The sequence below is a fragment of the Miniopterus natalensis genome, chromosome 5 (genome assembly GCF_054644295.1).
Source record: "Miniopterus natalensis isolate mMinNat1 chromosome 5, mMinNat1.hap1, whole genome shotgun sequence".
Lineage (NCBI taxonomy): Eukaryota > Metazoa > Chordata > Mammalia > Chiroptera > Miniopteridae > Miniopterus > Miniopterus natalensis.
The window spans coordinates 58,216,506-58,231,114 of NC_142085.1; the positions used below are offsets into that span (position 1 = coordinate 58,216,506).

General features: G+C 40.9%; 1 protein-coding gene across 1 annotated transcript in view; it reads left to right on the top strand.

The window, feature by feature from the left end:
• Window positions 1-1,844: 1,844 nt before the first annotated feature.
• SLC16A10 (solute carrier family 16 member 10) overlaps window positions 1,845-14,609 on the top strand; it is a 113,338-nt gene continuing 100,573 nt past the window's right edge. Inside the window, 1 exon segment of the mRNA XM_016217532.2 lies at window positions 1,845-2,383. Within this exon segment, the coding sequence (XP_016073018.2) occupies window positions 2,044-2,383 (340 nt within the window). The 5' untranslated portion in view covers window positions 1,845-2,043.

The window sequence follows — 14,609 nt, forward strand, 5'->3', positions numbered from 1 at the left end:
CACACTTAAGGAGTGAGATATTGTACTTCACCTCCTCAAGGTTGGCATACTATTGGGAATTATCTGTAGGAGAAATCTGTCTATTCCTATTCCCGGCACCCTCCCCATTTATGTACTTAATCATTTACTTATATTAGTATTGATTCATGGATATTTATTTTATATTTTGTGTTATAATCCATACTTTATTTGATGTGTTTTTCTTGCCCAATAAAATGTTGTGGAGAACTTTTAAAGTCAATAGAGGTGAACATGACATCTTTTAGAGGTTATATATTATGTATTTAATCAGTCCTCTACTGATGCACATTTTTGCTTCCCCTATTTTCTTTCTTCCAACAATAATGGAATAATATCCTTGTACATTCATTTTTGTGTGCACTTGTGTGACTCTCCTTAGTTTATTATTCTAACCCCATCCCTAGGACACATTATACTTGAGCTGTGTTCCCTGCTCCTCAAGCACGCCTTGCTTTCCTCAGCTTACACTATATTTTCTCAACCTAAAATGCTCTTCCCCTGTCTTTGCCTGCTGAAGTTCCCTGTTTTTGTTTTGTTTTTTGTTTTTTAATCCTCACCTGAGGATATTTTTTTCCATTGCTTTTTAGAGAGAATGGAAGGGAGGGGGAAAGAGAGAGAAACATCACTGTGTTTCTCTCACATGATTGGTTGCCCCAGACTGGCCTGGGAATTGAACCTGGGTAGGTGCCCTTGACCAGGAATCAGACCCCAACTGTGACCCTTCCCTGGGCAGGCCTATGCTCTAACCACTGAGCAACACCGGTCAGGGCTGCAGTTCCCTGTTTGATTCAGAGCTCAGCTCAAAAGGCTGCTTGCTGTAGAAGGTCTTCTCTAGTGTTTCAAATATAATTCAGTGGTTCCATTCCACTTCTCTTTGTTGAACATGCATTATAGCACTTATCATCTGAGCCTCCTATTCTATCCCAGGGATTTTTCCTACTAGTTTATGAAGGGTAGAGGCAGAAAAGTGGTCAATCACACTCATCTCTGTATTCCATCACAGTGACGGGCCCATGAAATAACTAGCATATTTTGACTTTGAAATGAATATGAGAAATTGAGAAGTTTGTTCAATATCACATAGCTAATTACTCCTCTTTTCCTACATTGTTGTACCATACTGCAGGGAGACAGAGAAGTTGCATAGTGTTAGTTTTTACATGCAAACAATTGTACTGTAGTTTAAAAGTAATTTTTCTAGCTGTCTGTCAAAAATGTTTATTTGAAGACTTTGGTATCACAGTCTGTGTCTTCCCAAATGTGCCACACTTCAATGTGCCAAGTATTCATAGGAAATTGTATATAAATGCAGGAGAAATGAAATAATTAAATACGGCCTCTGATCCTTCCGACTCTCTTTTTAAGTAAGCAGGTAGCATAATGTATCTAACATGTTGTAATTAGTAATTAGAGGTGAGTGCCAAAAAACAAAACAGAGACAATGTTTGGTTGTGAGGCTCTCAGTGAGCTGAGACTGCAGATCCCACACTGCTGCCCTGTGGACCCACCAGCCTGCACCTAGGAGACGCGCTCTTTCCGTTAACACTTTGAGGCCCAGTGACCTACACATCTGTGACCCGGCGCTGGGTAGGAGGAGGCGCCGCAGTAGGCGCGCGCATTTACAGCCACCCGCGGGCACCTGGGTCCGCGCTCCGCGGGGGGTGAAGGGGCGGCCCCGCCTCCGCCCTTCTGAAGCCCAATCATCTGGGGACCCTGGGCACGTCCCGCTACTGGCCACGCCTCCAGCCGGCAGGGCGGGGGGCGTCTTTAAGAGCCTGCCGCCCGGCCCGGGCTCTAGGGGTGCGGGGCTGTGGACTGGAAGGACTGAGTCCTGAACCCTGAGGCTCCTCCGCGCAGCCGCTTTTCTCGCGGCAGCCTCCGCGCCGTACGCCGCCTGCCCACCCGGGGCACCGCTGCCCTCGCCCCCGTCTCTCTTGCTTGCCCGCCGGGCTGTGGGCTGCTCCTCTGGGAGCCCGCCGGGAACTCGCGCTCCCGCGGCGCCCGACGGGGCCGGCTGGGGCCATGGTGCCCTCTCCCGCGGACCCCGCCGCCGCTAAGGGGACGAGCGAGACAGAGTCGCTCGGCCCCGCGCCCTTGGGGGCTGCTCCTCTGCCCGGCCTGGGACCGTCAGACGGTCCCGAGGCGGCCGCCGAGAAGGTAGAAGTAGAGGTAGACTTGGCGGAGCCGGCGGGCGCAGAGCCCCCTCAGCCTCCCGAGGGCGGCTGGGGCTGGCTGGTGATGCTGGCGGCCATGTGGTGCAACGGGTCGGTGTTTGGCATCCAGAACGCCTGCGGGGTGCTCTTCGTGTCCATGCTGAAGACCTTCGGGTCCAAGGACGATGACCAGATGGTATTCAAGACAGGTGAGGCGCAGCGCCCGCCGCGGCCAGCCCGGGGAACAGGCGCGGCCCCCCAACGCATTCCGTCTGCGAAGTGTGGCTCCCTGCCCGCGTGTGCGCCTCGGGGAGTCTCCGTGTGCCTAGGTTTTTTGGGGGGAGCGAGGCACTGTGCTAAATACAGAAAGTAAAGGGGGCAGCCAGATTGGGGACTGGGAAGAGGAAGGCGAGAGTTTGCCTTTTCCTGTTGTGTTCTTTGTCGTACTTAAAGATTTACCAAACTAGATGAAAAAGGTGCAGAGTCAACGTTTTCTCCCCTATAGAGCGCTATTACTGATGAGGGAAAAAACAAGTTCAAGACCTTCTGTATAACTCTCTTACATACATTTTTCACTTTATCCTGCAAGCAGGCGTTGCCAGCCCCATTTAGGTGAGCAAACTGAAACTTGGTGAAATAAAGTGTCTTGGTGAGTAGCAGAATGGAGATAAAACACACATGACTTAAAGGGCTAAGTGATTTACATTGCTAAATCAGACTCCCTCCCTGCCATTTGGGGAACTTTGTATGATTAATAGTCTTTTTTAAACCTTAATTTTCTGTTATTTCTAGAGTGAATATTCCTTAGGTCTTTAGTGTACATCTAATGAATATACAACTGTTATAACAAATTCTAAGGCGGAGGTAATGTTGAGAGTTTTTAAATCTTACATAAATAGTATTAACCTATATGTATCATTCTGTAATTTGCTTATCTTTTATCCTGTGTCACGTCTGTGATTTATCCATGTAAATACCTCAGTTTGAGCTGGTAGCTTAAATTTCTTGTTTTAACTCATGGTTTTCCATTATATGACTATATTATACTTTATTTATGCATTTTCCCTTTATTAGACATTTAGATTACTTCCAAACTTACTATAAACAACGCTGCAATGAATATTTTTGTACATTGTCTCCTTGCACATGTATTAAATAAGGTACCATATTTACCCTGGAATTTCTGTTCCATAAATAGCTCTTGAAGCTGCTGTGTTATGCAGTCACAGGGGTAGGTACAAAAGTGTTAAAAATGCAGTATCATATACTTACTTTGTAAGGATGGCTACCATTAAAAAGTTTAGCAGGATAGATACGCATATGTAATTGTAAACAAAAATAATTTTGTGTCTTTTCTGTGTGAGTATCAGGTATCTGGGAGGGAGAAGCTCAAGCTCAAGTTGACAGTTACCATTTTAAGACTAGTCCCTTCAGCATTTAGCATTTTCTTGCCTGGGTTTAGAGATTTTTAATGCATTCAGAACAGCAAGACAACAGCCTTAACTTTATCACTGGTTTTGCAAATACAGTTAAGTTATCCATTGGTGTCTGTGTGTGTGTGTGTGTGTGTGTTTAACTCCTTCCTTCCTTCATTCTTTTGAGATAGTAAGGAAATGCTGGAGAAAGACTATAGTTTTGACAGGGATCAGAGTCTTGCAGTGTTGAAGCCTCTACCTACCAAGTTCCTACTGGCTACAATATCCCAGTACTGGATAGCAAAAGGTGAGGGAAGGGACAGGACCTCTCTTGAACTTCTATAAAATTTTATTTTTTTTAACCACTGGGGACTTTTATTGCCTTTGCTGTGGGGCTTTTTTTCTTTTTTTCTTTAATATGTTTTTAGTGACTACAGAGAGAAGAAGGGAGAGGTAGAGAGAGGTAGAAACATCAGTGATGAGAGAATCATCAATTGGCTGCCTCCTGCATGCCCCCAACTGGGGAATTGAGCCTGAACCCAGGCATGGGCCCTGACTGGGACTAGAACCATGACCTCCTGGTTCATAGGTCGACACTCAACCACTGAGCCATGAGGGCCGGACTCTTAAACCTTTTGAAACTCAATGTTTTCAGTTTTCATGAATATCTTTTTCCATTTACTCAGTTAAATTCTTGACAGCTTTCAGTCAGGTCTGAGGATGTGGGTGTGTGTATCATATAAACAGTTATGCCAGTTAAATACTGAAGATCTTTGTGCTTATGCATGACTGCCATGTATGGTTGTGCCCTTGCACAGAGGTACCCAACTCAGAATAAGTGGAGACAGAAAACCAGCCTGTGTACTGGGTGCCCTTTAATTCCTACAAAGGGGCCTTATGCACTTGTAATGGCCCTGTGTAAAACAGCAGCTTGATTGAACGTTGGCCTTTATTTGGATGCTATGCAATACATGTACAACAGATACATCCTGAAAAAAGGATGACAAGATAGTTATTGGGCCAGTTAATATTGAGATACCCATTAGCCCCCTCCCCAACAGGTTTTTCATTGAGTCCATCATCTCTAAAAGGCACTGAAGTACTTGAGAATATCTGTTTTGAAGTTTGGCTTTTCCAGTAATGCTCAGTCATCTGCGATCAAGAACATATGCAAGCTTCAAGTACAATGCAAAAAATATCTAGAATTGTTTAAAGCTTTTATTTTTCAATGTTTTGGTCCATTTCCTGTTACCCTATTCATGATTGATAATCCCAGCATTAGAGGGGAGTTAAGTGTCTCCATGTTTTCATTAGCTTCTTCATAGTGATTAGTCCAAGGTACATAGGGAGGTTGTGGTAAAATGGGAACTGAGGTTTTCAAATGATGGTTCATATTTCTTGAGAACTTCCTATGTGCCAGCCCAGTGCTAAGCACTTTATATGCATTCTTTTTTTAAAAGTTTTCTAAAATTTTTATTAATTTTAGAGAGAGAGGAAGGGACAGGGAGAGAAAGAGAAACATCTATTGGTTGCCTCCCAAAACCAGGACCAAACCCGCAACCTGAGTGTGTGTACTGACTGGGAATCGAACTCATGACCTTTTGGTGCACAGGACGATGCTTAACCAATTGAGCCACACTGGCCAGGGCTACATGCATTCTTATTTAAACCTTACTACAATGCCATGGGAGAGGCTGTATTTGATATCTTTCTTTTCAGATGTGGAAACTCAGGTTTGCAGAGTTTAAGTAAGCAGTGAAGCCAGGAATCTAACTCAGGTTTATCTGATTTAACAATTGATCATATTGCATTGGCTAGATAATATTTTGCTAATTCAGTGTTCTTTATGTTGCTACACCAGGAATGTTAAAAAAGAAGTCTGAAAGATCAGGGTCCCTGTTTCTTGATCTTACTTTGCTGTCAATAAACGGTAGCCAATTGTTAATGTCTCATGGAAGTAGATTTTTGAAGTGTAAAGAGACTTCCATGAAGAAACAAGATAATCTCATATGGCATTCAAACAAAAGTCCGGGGTTTCTTTTGAAGAACCATGCTCCTTTAGTCTGATCCATAGCAGGACAATGTTTCCAGGAAGAACTGAAGAGCATCTTTCTCAGGCTCACTTTCTCCTCTTCACAGCTCTCTTGACTCTTATGTAACTGATGATCCACCCAAAATTTCTTAGGAAAGGCCTGAAGAAATTCATTCACACTAAGATACAAGTGAGTTACACACCCTAATGTTACTCCTCATTCATTCTACAAGTATCATTCATTACCAAGTATCTGACACCCTCTGTGCAGGGCACTGGAGATGGGAACTGAGAGAGACAGCTGTTCCCAAGGAGCTTTAGATCTGCTGTGAGGCACAAACAAGTAAAAGACAGATCAAATACTACCCTGAGGCATTTGCAGTATACCAGGCAGAAATTCTAAGGAAATTCCAGGGAATGGTGGGGGCTGGGAAAGGCATTTTTGATGGCCTCTTTCTTTATGATAATAAATCTCACTTTGTGAAATTAAACTTTGGAAAGAGAACAACCTGAACTACAAGTTAGGCAGTAGAACCAATGAGTGCATCACCGCCCCATTATGTTATTGCGGCTGCCAATGACATGGTGCCCAGAGATATGCCTTGCACATATTGCTGCATCAGGTATGTCTGTCAGAGGGAGCAAGCTGAGCCTGAGTTGTCTCTTTTCAGTTAATTTTTTACTTGTTCGTATGTGCTTGTTTCTTGCCTGTATGGAGGGAAATCAGACACTTTTGGGAGAACTAAAACAGACACTACAATCAACTGGAACATTGTTTTCTCTTAGAAATCACAATTTTGCTGGACATTGCAAAATTCATTTTTAGTTCCTTCATGGAACTGAGAGAGTGTAGGGTTCTTTCATTTTCCTGATGCAGTGCCCTGGACACACACTGGGATATTAGGGTATTAATCTAGTTTACTTGCCTGCTTTTTTTCCTGTGGAAAGAAAAACATTTTAATGGTATATGGATTTTAAAAGTACCTATTTAAAACAAGTGTGTTTTCAGAATCAGTATTTAGGGTAGTTAATTATATCCTTTTGAAGAAATTATGTCTTTGTGGTCCAGAGGCTTGGTCAATAAGACCCCTACTTCTTTTAGTAATTCCCAAAATGTGATCTTTAATAGCCTTTCTTTAAAGTAATGGTCTGTGGTTAAATAAGTTTTGGAAACACAGCACATTATCCTTCTCTCTTGGATATTTAAAGTAAAAAATCAAAGTATTAAAAATTCAGTAGTTTTAAAGAGAAAAGTAGATTATTGAAAAGGTTTCAAAAGGGCTACTCTGGCAACAGTCTTAAATGGAACTACCTTCCCTGTATGGAGGTAGATTGCTCTTTAAGATGGTTATAATCATAAAGTAGGATTTTCAATAGCACTTAGGGAGTAATGCATCTTGCGACACCCCTCAATATAGTCTTACTAGCACCTCTGAAACTTCAAGTCAGTTAGTGGGTCCTGAAGGTTAAAAAAAAAAAGTTTTCACGTTTACAGTTAAGCTGATATTTACGTGCAGCAGCTTTGTGCTACACCTAAACTTATAGGAGGTTGTGGCTATAGTTCAGAATGGAACTGATGTGTCTGGCCTTTATGATAAGGGCTTTTTTTTTTTTTTTATAGTGGTGCTTTGTACAGTGGATGGATTGGATGATCTGGTTCTTGGTCCTACACATCTTTCACTGTAAATGCCTGACTATTATTTCCACTGAAAGAGAGGTTGAAAACTAAGAGAACTCACTTATAGCAACTGTTATACTTGAATTTCCTTTATTCTCCCCAATCTTAAAAAATGTCCAACCTTTTATTCTGTGTAAATTCATCTAAACTGCCTGCTAAAAATAAGCCATTAGATCACAAAAATGGTTCCAGGATTTTGGAATAATAAATGTGTATTGTGTGAGCATTTCATATTCTATTTCCAGAATATTTCTGAATTCAGGGCAAGACTGAATAGTGTATAGTGAATTGTAATTAAATACAACCATATGAGTATTCCTGGGATTTTTATTAATAAAATTAACCATCAAAGGAGCCAAATCAAGCAAAAATAAAAGCATAACAGGATAATTCCTGGAGGTGTCTTTTGAGGTGTCTTTTAGAATAAATTATATTCTGTGCTCTTGATGTGATATCCTGTATCATTTTAGATGGGTCCTTGTTGAACCCATGTTGCAGTTCCTTGAGGCTTAGTCCCAGGCCATGTACTTGTTCCTTTGTTCCTGTCTTTCTTGGTGTCTCCTATGCCCCATGGCTCTAGCCACTATCTTGAGGTTATTTCCAAATCTTTCCACTGTGTTCAGGACCCATATTTAATATCTCTGGACAGCTTGATTCTGGATGTACAGGTACATCATCTTTGACTAAAATGAACTCATTTTTTAGCCACCCCATATAATCTTTATTTACCACCAAAACAACAGCCTACCTGCAAACAGACAATATTTCTTTTGAATTCTGTCAGTGCATGACACCTCTGGTTGCTTAAATCAGGATCCTGGAGTTCATCGTAATTTCTTATTTCTCCCCTTTCCTTACGTATTTTATTAAATCAGACCAAGTCCTTTTGTGTTTTACCTCCTTAATGCCTCATAAGTCAATCCCTTCTTTTCCTTTAGTGCTGTGTCTTAATTCATGCCTCTTTACTTTTGGCCTCATTTATTGTCATAACCCTTTAACTGGTCTGCCTGTCCTTGAGTTATATACCTGCATGATTTTTCTAAAACATCAGAACATACATTTTTCTGTTTAAAAGCCATCACTGATAACCATTAGTTCTAGGACAAAGGCCTTGACGCTCTGTCCTTGCCTTACCCTCTAGCTTTGCTTTTCACCTCTCTCCCTTCTTGCTCTTCATGTTCCAGCCAAGCTGAAGGTCTTGGATTTTCCCAAGTGTTTCCTGCTGTTATTTGTCTCTATGCCTTTATCTGTGTCACTCCTCTTTTCAGTGTAGTTTTTAGTCCTTGTATGATTCTGATGAAACAGTTGAGTATTTTATTCCTTTTGTGACAACCCTGGGACATAACTGATTTTATGCAACTTGGGATGTTTTGTTACATTTTTGATGCACTTGGAATGTTTTGGGGGTAGCATGAATTAAATGAGTTATGAATTAAGCTTAAAGTGGAAGACAGAGACCCAAATTTCAACCTATTCTAATCTAGCATTCTGTGAAAGGCATTTTTAAGATAATACATATTTGTTTAAGTGACAACTTGCAAAGTCTTTACCATAAAGAAAGGGCTTTCCTGTACATTACTTAATTTTATTTTTTAGAGTTGCCTAATAGGGTGTCATTACCTTCATTTATAGATAAGAAAGTTGTGACTTGCAGTTTAGTGGTGGGCCACATGATATCAGTGTTTACATACATTAAGTTGAATTTAAAAACATATTTTTAGCTGGGTAAAAATTTGTACTTAGTTAAAGTTGTCCTGAAATGTAGAACCCTGTCTTTTTCCCCTCAGAACTATTTTCTGCATCTGTACCTATGAATTCTCTTGAGTCTTAACTAGTGTCTTCTACCCAAGTTATCAGAAATACTGTGAAGTTGTTTTTGCAATAGAACACCATTTAGAGTTAGCACAACCTGACTAAAGATCTGACCTCATATTCAAATTAAACAGACAAACCTCAACAGAAACAAACTAAACCCGATATAGTACTGAACAGTCAGCTCACCACAGCTCTGAGCACACAGGAACCGTGGGTGTTTTTAATGGCAGTGGTTCAGAAGGAGCGACTCCAGCATTCCCAGGGAGCAGCCCGCCCTTCCGAGTCTGGAATGATGGAGGAAAACAGTGCTTTCAGACGAAAGTACATGCACCATATGTGCATTCACCATACCTTCTTTGCTAAAGTATCTTCATTAACAACAAAAGTTAATTCCCCACCTTGCATATACCTGGAAACTAGAAGTTAGGAACTGAGAGAATGACTTATTCTCACGTTGGAAGTCTTTTTTTCATTTCACTAATTTTTAATTATGGGGCTACATATGAAATACAGGTTTGAAATAATGTATAGGGATCAAAGCATTGTTTCTAACTTCCTTTGTTCCCTCTTGATAAACATAAAAATCTCATGTTCCCTGAAATGGGCACACACCTCCAAGGGTAGTTTACCTTTTGAGTTAGGAGCCTTAATGTTCAGAAGATAAAGCGAAGTATTTATCCACCAGCCAAGATTTTGTTACTTTATTCTTAGTTGTATTTTGCAGATAATTAGGATTCTATTTTTGTTTTTTAAATACAAAATTAAAATATTGAATATTTTAAAAAACTAAATATGCCTCTCTGGAACATCTGATATGCTCCTCTTCTTAATGAGGGGGAACTGTGCTGCCTTCCTCCTCCAGTCCCCCACTTGAGAATCACTAACTAAAATTTTTTTGTTTTTTTTTAAATTCTCACCTGAGGATATTTTTTTCCATTGCTTTTCAGAGAAAGTGGGGGGTGGGTGGGGGAGGAGGAGAGAGAAAGAGAGAGATCAATTGGCTGTCTAAATTGGCTGTCTATTACCGTGAGAGAGATCAATTTCGTGCTATTACCGTGCTGTCTCCTGCACGTGCCCCAACGGGCTGGGGGTGGAGCCTGCAACTGAGGTTTGTGCCCTTGGCCAGAATCGACCCCGGGACCCTTCAGTCTGCAGGCTGACGCTCTAATCACTGAGCCAAACTGACCAGGGCAAGGTATGTTTTTCTATATCAAAAAGTGTTCCTACTTAATGTTTTTAGTAAGTGCAGTATTCCACCTTACTGGTTGGTCACCCTAGGTTATTCAACCAGGCCTCCTTTGCTAGGTGTGGGTATTGCAAGTAGTGTTATGTGGTGGAAGTAGCATGTGTATACATCTTTAAACATTGTTTTTCCCCTCTTTTGGATTGCTTCCTTCAGGTATACATCCAAAAGTAAGATTACTTGGTTCGAAGGGTGTGAAAACTTTATAACAGTTGTTACACATTGCCAGTGTATTCTTTAGAGACCTTGATTTGCTTTACTGTGCCCCAACAATGTACTGGCTTCTTGAAAACCCTACCAATATGAGGTTGTTTTTATCAATTTGATAAGTGCCAATGGTATTTTTAAAAATTAGTTTTAAGTCATATTTCATTGCTTTTAGGGCTGTGTGTTTTCCTAGCTTTTGAAACCTGAAGAAGCAGCAAGTGCCTTGGCAATTATTTATAATACCTGGCAGTATAAGAGAACATATACCGGTGTATATATTAGAGTAAAACTTTGTTACCACAGGAGGGCCTGAGATGATCTTGGTCCTTAGATTCTTTCTTGACACACTTTGGTAGATGGGACATGCCCTTGGTCCCTTGCCTCTGCTCTCTCAGTGCAGGTGTTGATCAAGGCCTTTCTCGGAGTTGGGAGCGGTATGGGAAATAATCCTCTGGAGCCTTAGCCATGAGTTCTTTGTGACTTCCAGGTGACATCTCATCCTTCAGAGGCTCAGTCTGCAAGAATCTCACTCTCTTTCGTGCTATTACCGTGCCCCACACCTCTGGACCTGGCTAATTCTGTTGAAAACAGCTTTAATTAATTAATCTGAATGTGTTTAAATGTGTGTTAAAAATTATTTTTTGCTTTTATTGATTTTTAAGAGACATACAGAAATCATTTAATTTATTGAGCACAAGCTATGTCCCAGGGGCCATGCAAGAAACAAATGAACTTGACTTCATGTTCTTGAGAGGTTATGAGGGGACACAAAATGCTGTGCGTAAACAGCTAAAGCAGTATGCTTCCCACGTTAAATGTGGTGTAGGTAAGAGATTGCATTGTAGAGTAAGGCAGAGTGTCTTCTGACAGCTGACCAGGGCAGGCTTCATGGAGGTAGCTTTTGAGTTGAGCTTTAAAGGATTGGTAGACTACCCTCAGCAGATTTAGCAGAAAAGGTAGTCCATGTAGGAATGCAGGATCTGGGCAAGAGCTAGTGAAGTCTAATAATGATTAATGTTTCACTGTGCTTGACTATGTAGCATATGTTTTCTTGTTTTATGTATTCAACGATCCTATGATATAACTGCTATTATAATCCTTGTGTTTTAGATGGGCAGTTGAGCCTAGTAAGTAGCCCAGCTCGATTTGAACTTAAGTCTCTGGCATTAGGACCCAGGTTCTTTATATTCGACTACACACTGGGCTTATTAAGTGAATGACAAAGAGTTTGGCTTGGCTAGAGCTCAGAGTATGTAGCAGGAAGTCACAGGAGGTAAGTCTGGAAGAGGATTGTGGAGCTGGGGAATGGAAGGTTTGAATGCTGAGTTAAGCAGACAGACAGGCAATGGGAAGATAATGAGTATTTCTGAAGTGTGCCTTACAAAGATGTGAGTGGTTTGCCCTGGCTGGTGTTGCTCAGTGGTTAGAGTGTCAGCCCATGCACCAAAGGATTGTGGGTTCGATTCCCAGTCAAAGGCATGTAGCTGGGTTGCAGGCTCGTTCCTCAGTCCTGGTCCAGGTGTGAGCAGGAGGCAACCAATTGATGTATCTCTCTCACGTAGATGTTTCTCTCTCCCTTCTACTCTCTCTAAGAATCAATGGGAAAAAATATCCTCAGGTGAGGATTAACAACCACCAAAAAAACACACAAAAGGTTGTGGGTTTTAAAAGGAAAGAAATAGGAGAAACACCAATTATGAAGTCCTTGGCTGAAAGCCAGGAGAGATTTGAGGTACAGCAGCAGCAGTAGGAAGGGAGGGACAAGTGTGAGACATTTCAAAGGATGGACTGAAGGAACTCTGGCAAATGATGGTTGTGGACAGTGACACAGAAACAGATGAGACCTATGTCTGGAGACTGCGTCTAAATAATTTTTGAACTGGGAGGCCCCACTTTTTCAGTTTGTACTGTGCCCTACAGATTATGTAGACAGTGATGGGTGGTACCATTGATAGGCCCAGGGCCATGAAGAGGAGGAGTTGACACGGAAAGGCTGACTCAGATGCCAGATATGTGACTGTTAAATGCCTGCAGAGCATCAGGAGTTGATGTCAAGCAGGTAATTAGAAATGTGAACCTGGAGCCTCAGAGTGAAGCCGAGGTCAGAGGTAGAGCTTTGAAAAAGGCATATGTCTCAAAGAGGAACATGATGTCATAATAGAAACCAGAAATTCTGCCTCAAGCAGACCTGGGGCTGCTTCTAGGTAGTTTAGTGAGTTTCCACTGAAATAATCTTATTTATAAGTAACAAACTTCATTCCTTTGAGAAGTCTTTCCAGCATTTAGATTTCTCTAATTCAGATTTGCAATTTTCCAAAGGAGGGATTATATTTTTACTATCATTGTCTTAAGTATTTCCAAAACTTAGTCCTAAAACTTAGTCGTTTTTTCCCTTTAATTTAATAGGACCTCTGAGACTATTGGCATTTACGGTTGGTTTCTTTCGTTCATGATGTAATTAAGCCAGTGTGTAAGTCCTATTTTCAAGATGTTCTAGGCCAAGAAACTGTGATAATAGCTTAGAATTGTTTCAATTAATTTATGTATTTCTAATTTAAAATATTGACAGTGGTGGAAAACTTGTTCAAGAGGCAGGTGATACTATCTTATAGATCACCCTTCACAGTGTTTAGTGACTGAGTCAGCTACTTCATTCATCATTCATAATGAAAACAGCTAACTTTTAAGTGTAGGCTCACTCTTTTAAAAAATTGTCTAGGAAGAAGTTTAATAAAGGTGGAAAACCAAACTAAAAAAAATTGTCTAGGAAAACTATTAGAAAACTAAAATAAATGAAATTAAGTTCTTATTTGAGTAGGACTAGGCTGGAATATTGTACTTTGTTAAGAAGCATGACTTGCTGTGGCACACTCACACTAGACATTTGCGGTTTGACAGGTGGAGAAGGAGGTGTCTGTCTGTCTTGTGGTGCTAGTTGGCCCGGAATGGAGCCCATTCTAATTCAGATAATAACTAGTTACCTGGCTACAAACGGCTGTATTTTGCCTTAGTTTCCTGTCACAGTGTAACAGTGAGACTCAAGATAATAGTGTCCAAGTTCTTTGGATGTATAAAGCGCACAGATACGTCAGACACTACTGTTACTGAGCAGGTTGGCACTGTGTCTCTGTGTGTGTGTGGGGGGGTGTTGACTCACATGCTGTCCTGTAATCTCTCAGAACTCGGTTCTGAATTGCTCTCTTGTGATTGAAGCCCGGCTGAAGGGGCTGGAAGTGCAGTGACCCTGGAGGAAGAACCAGTAAAAGCAGGGGGTGGATGAAAAGGGAATTGATAGTTGTGCAAGAAGAGGGTGTCTGCCTTATTTTGTAAGCCACGACACCCTTACCCTTCCAGTAACTGTTTCATCTTTCAGTATCATTTGGCTTCATTTACAAGGTCTGTATTAAAGCAAATGTCAAAGTTTAAGGCAGTAATTTGTACAGTCTGCTGTTGTGCTGGCTTGCTGACAAGTAAATTCGATATCTAATAATTATGGGGAGAAGAGGAAAAGATGAAGTTTAACTAAAACATTTTTCCTCAGAGTTTGAGTAATAGAAGCCATATAGTCTTTTACATCCCATGCCAGTGCACAAGGCAGAAAGAGACTTGCTAATACCAAAGGTCAGGAACCACAGAAGAGCTATGCATGTCACTTCAAAACACACTGTTTTCTGTAATTTAGAGTTTATTTGTTATGTGTATGCTATGATAATTAGTTTTTTATATGCGGTAGTTGTTTTCTGTCACTCTGATTAGGAAACAAATATTAAGCCACTTAAATTAAAAGGCATTATTCTTTTTTGGAAAAAAATTGGGTAAAAGTAATACTTAATCCAGTTAACCTGTCTTCTTCCTCTAATTCATCGTGATGACTTTGGGTGTGTGGTGGCAACAGAGAATAGGTTATGGAAAAATGTCAAGGCAATGTAATCCCTATTATTTATGGTCACTTAAGAGGATAAATTAATCATTGGTCAGTAATCTTTGGATAATTACTCTATTTAGTTGGAAATATCCCCAGTTTTTTGGAAAGCAAGTCAGTGAG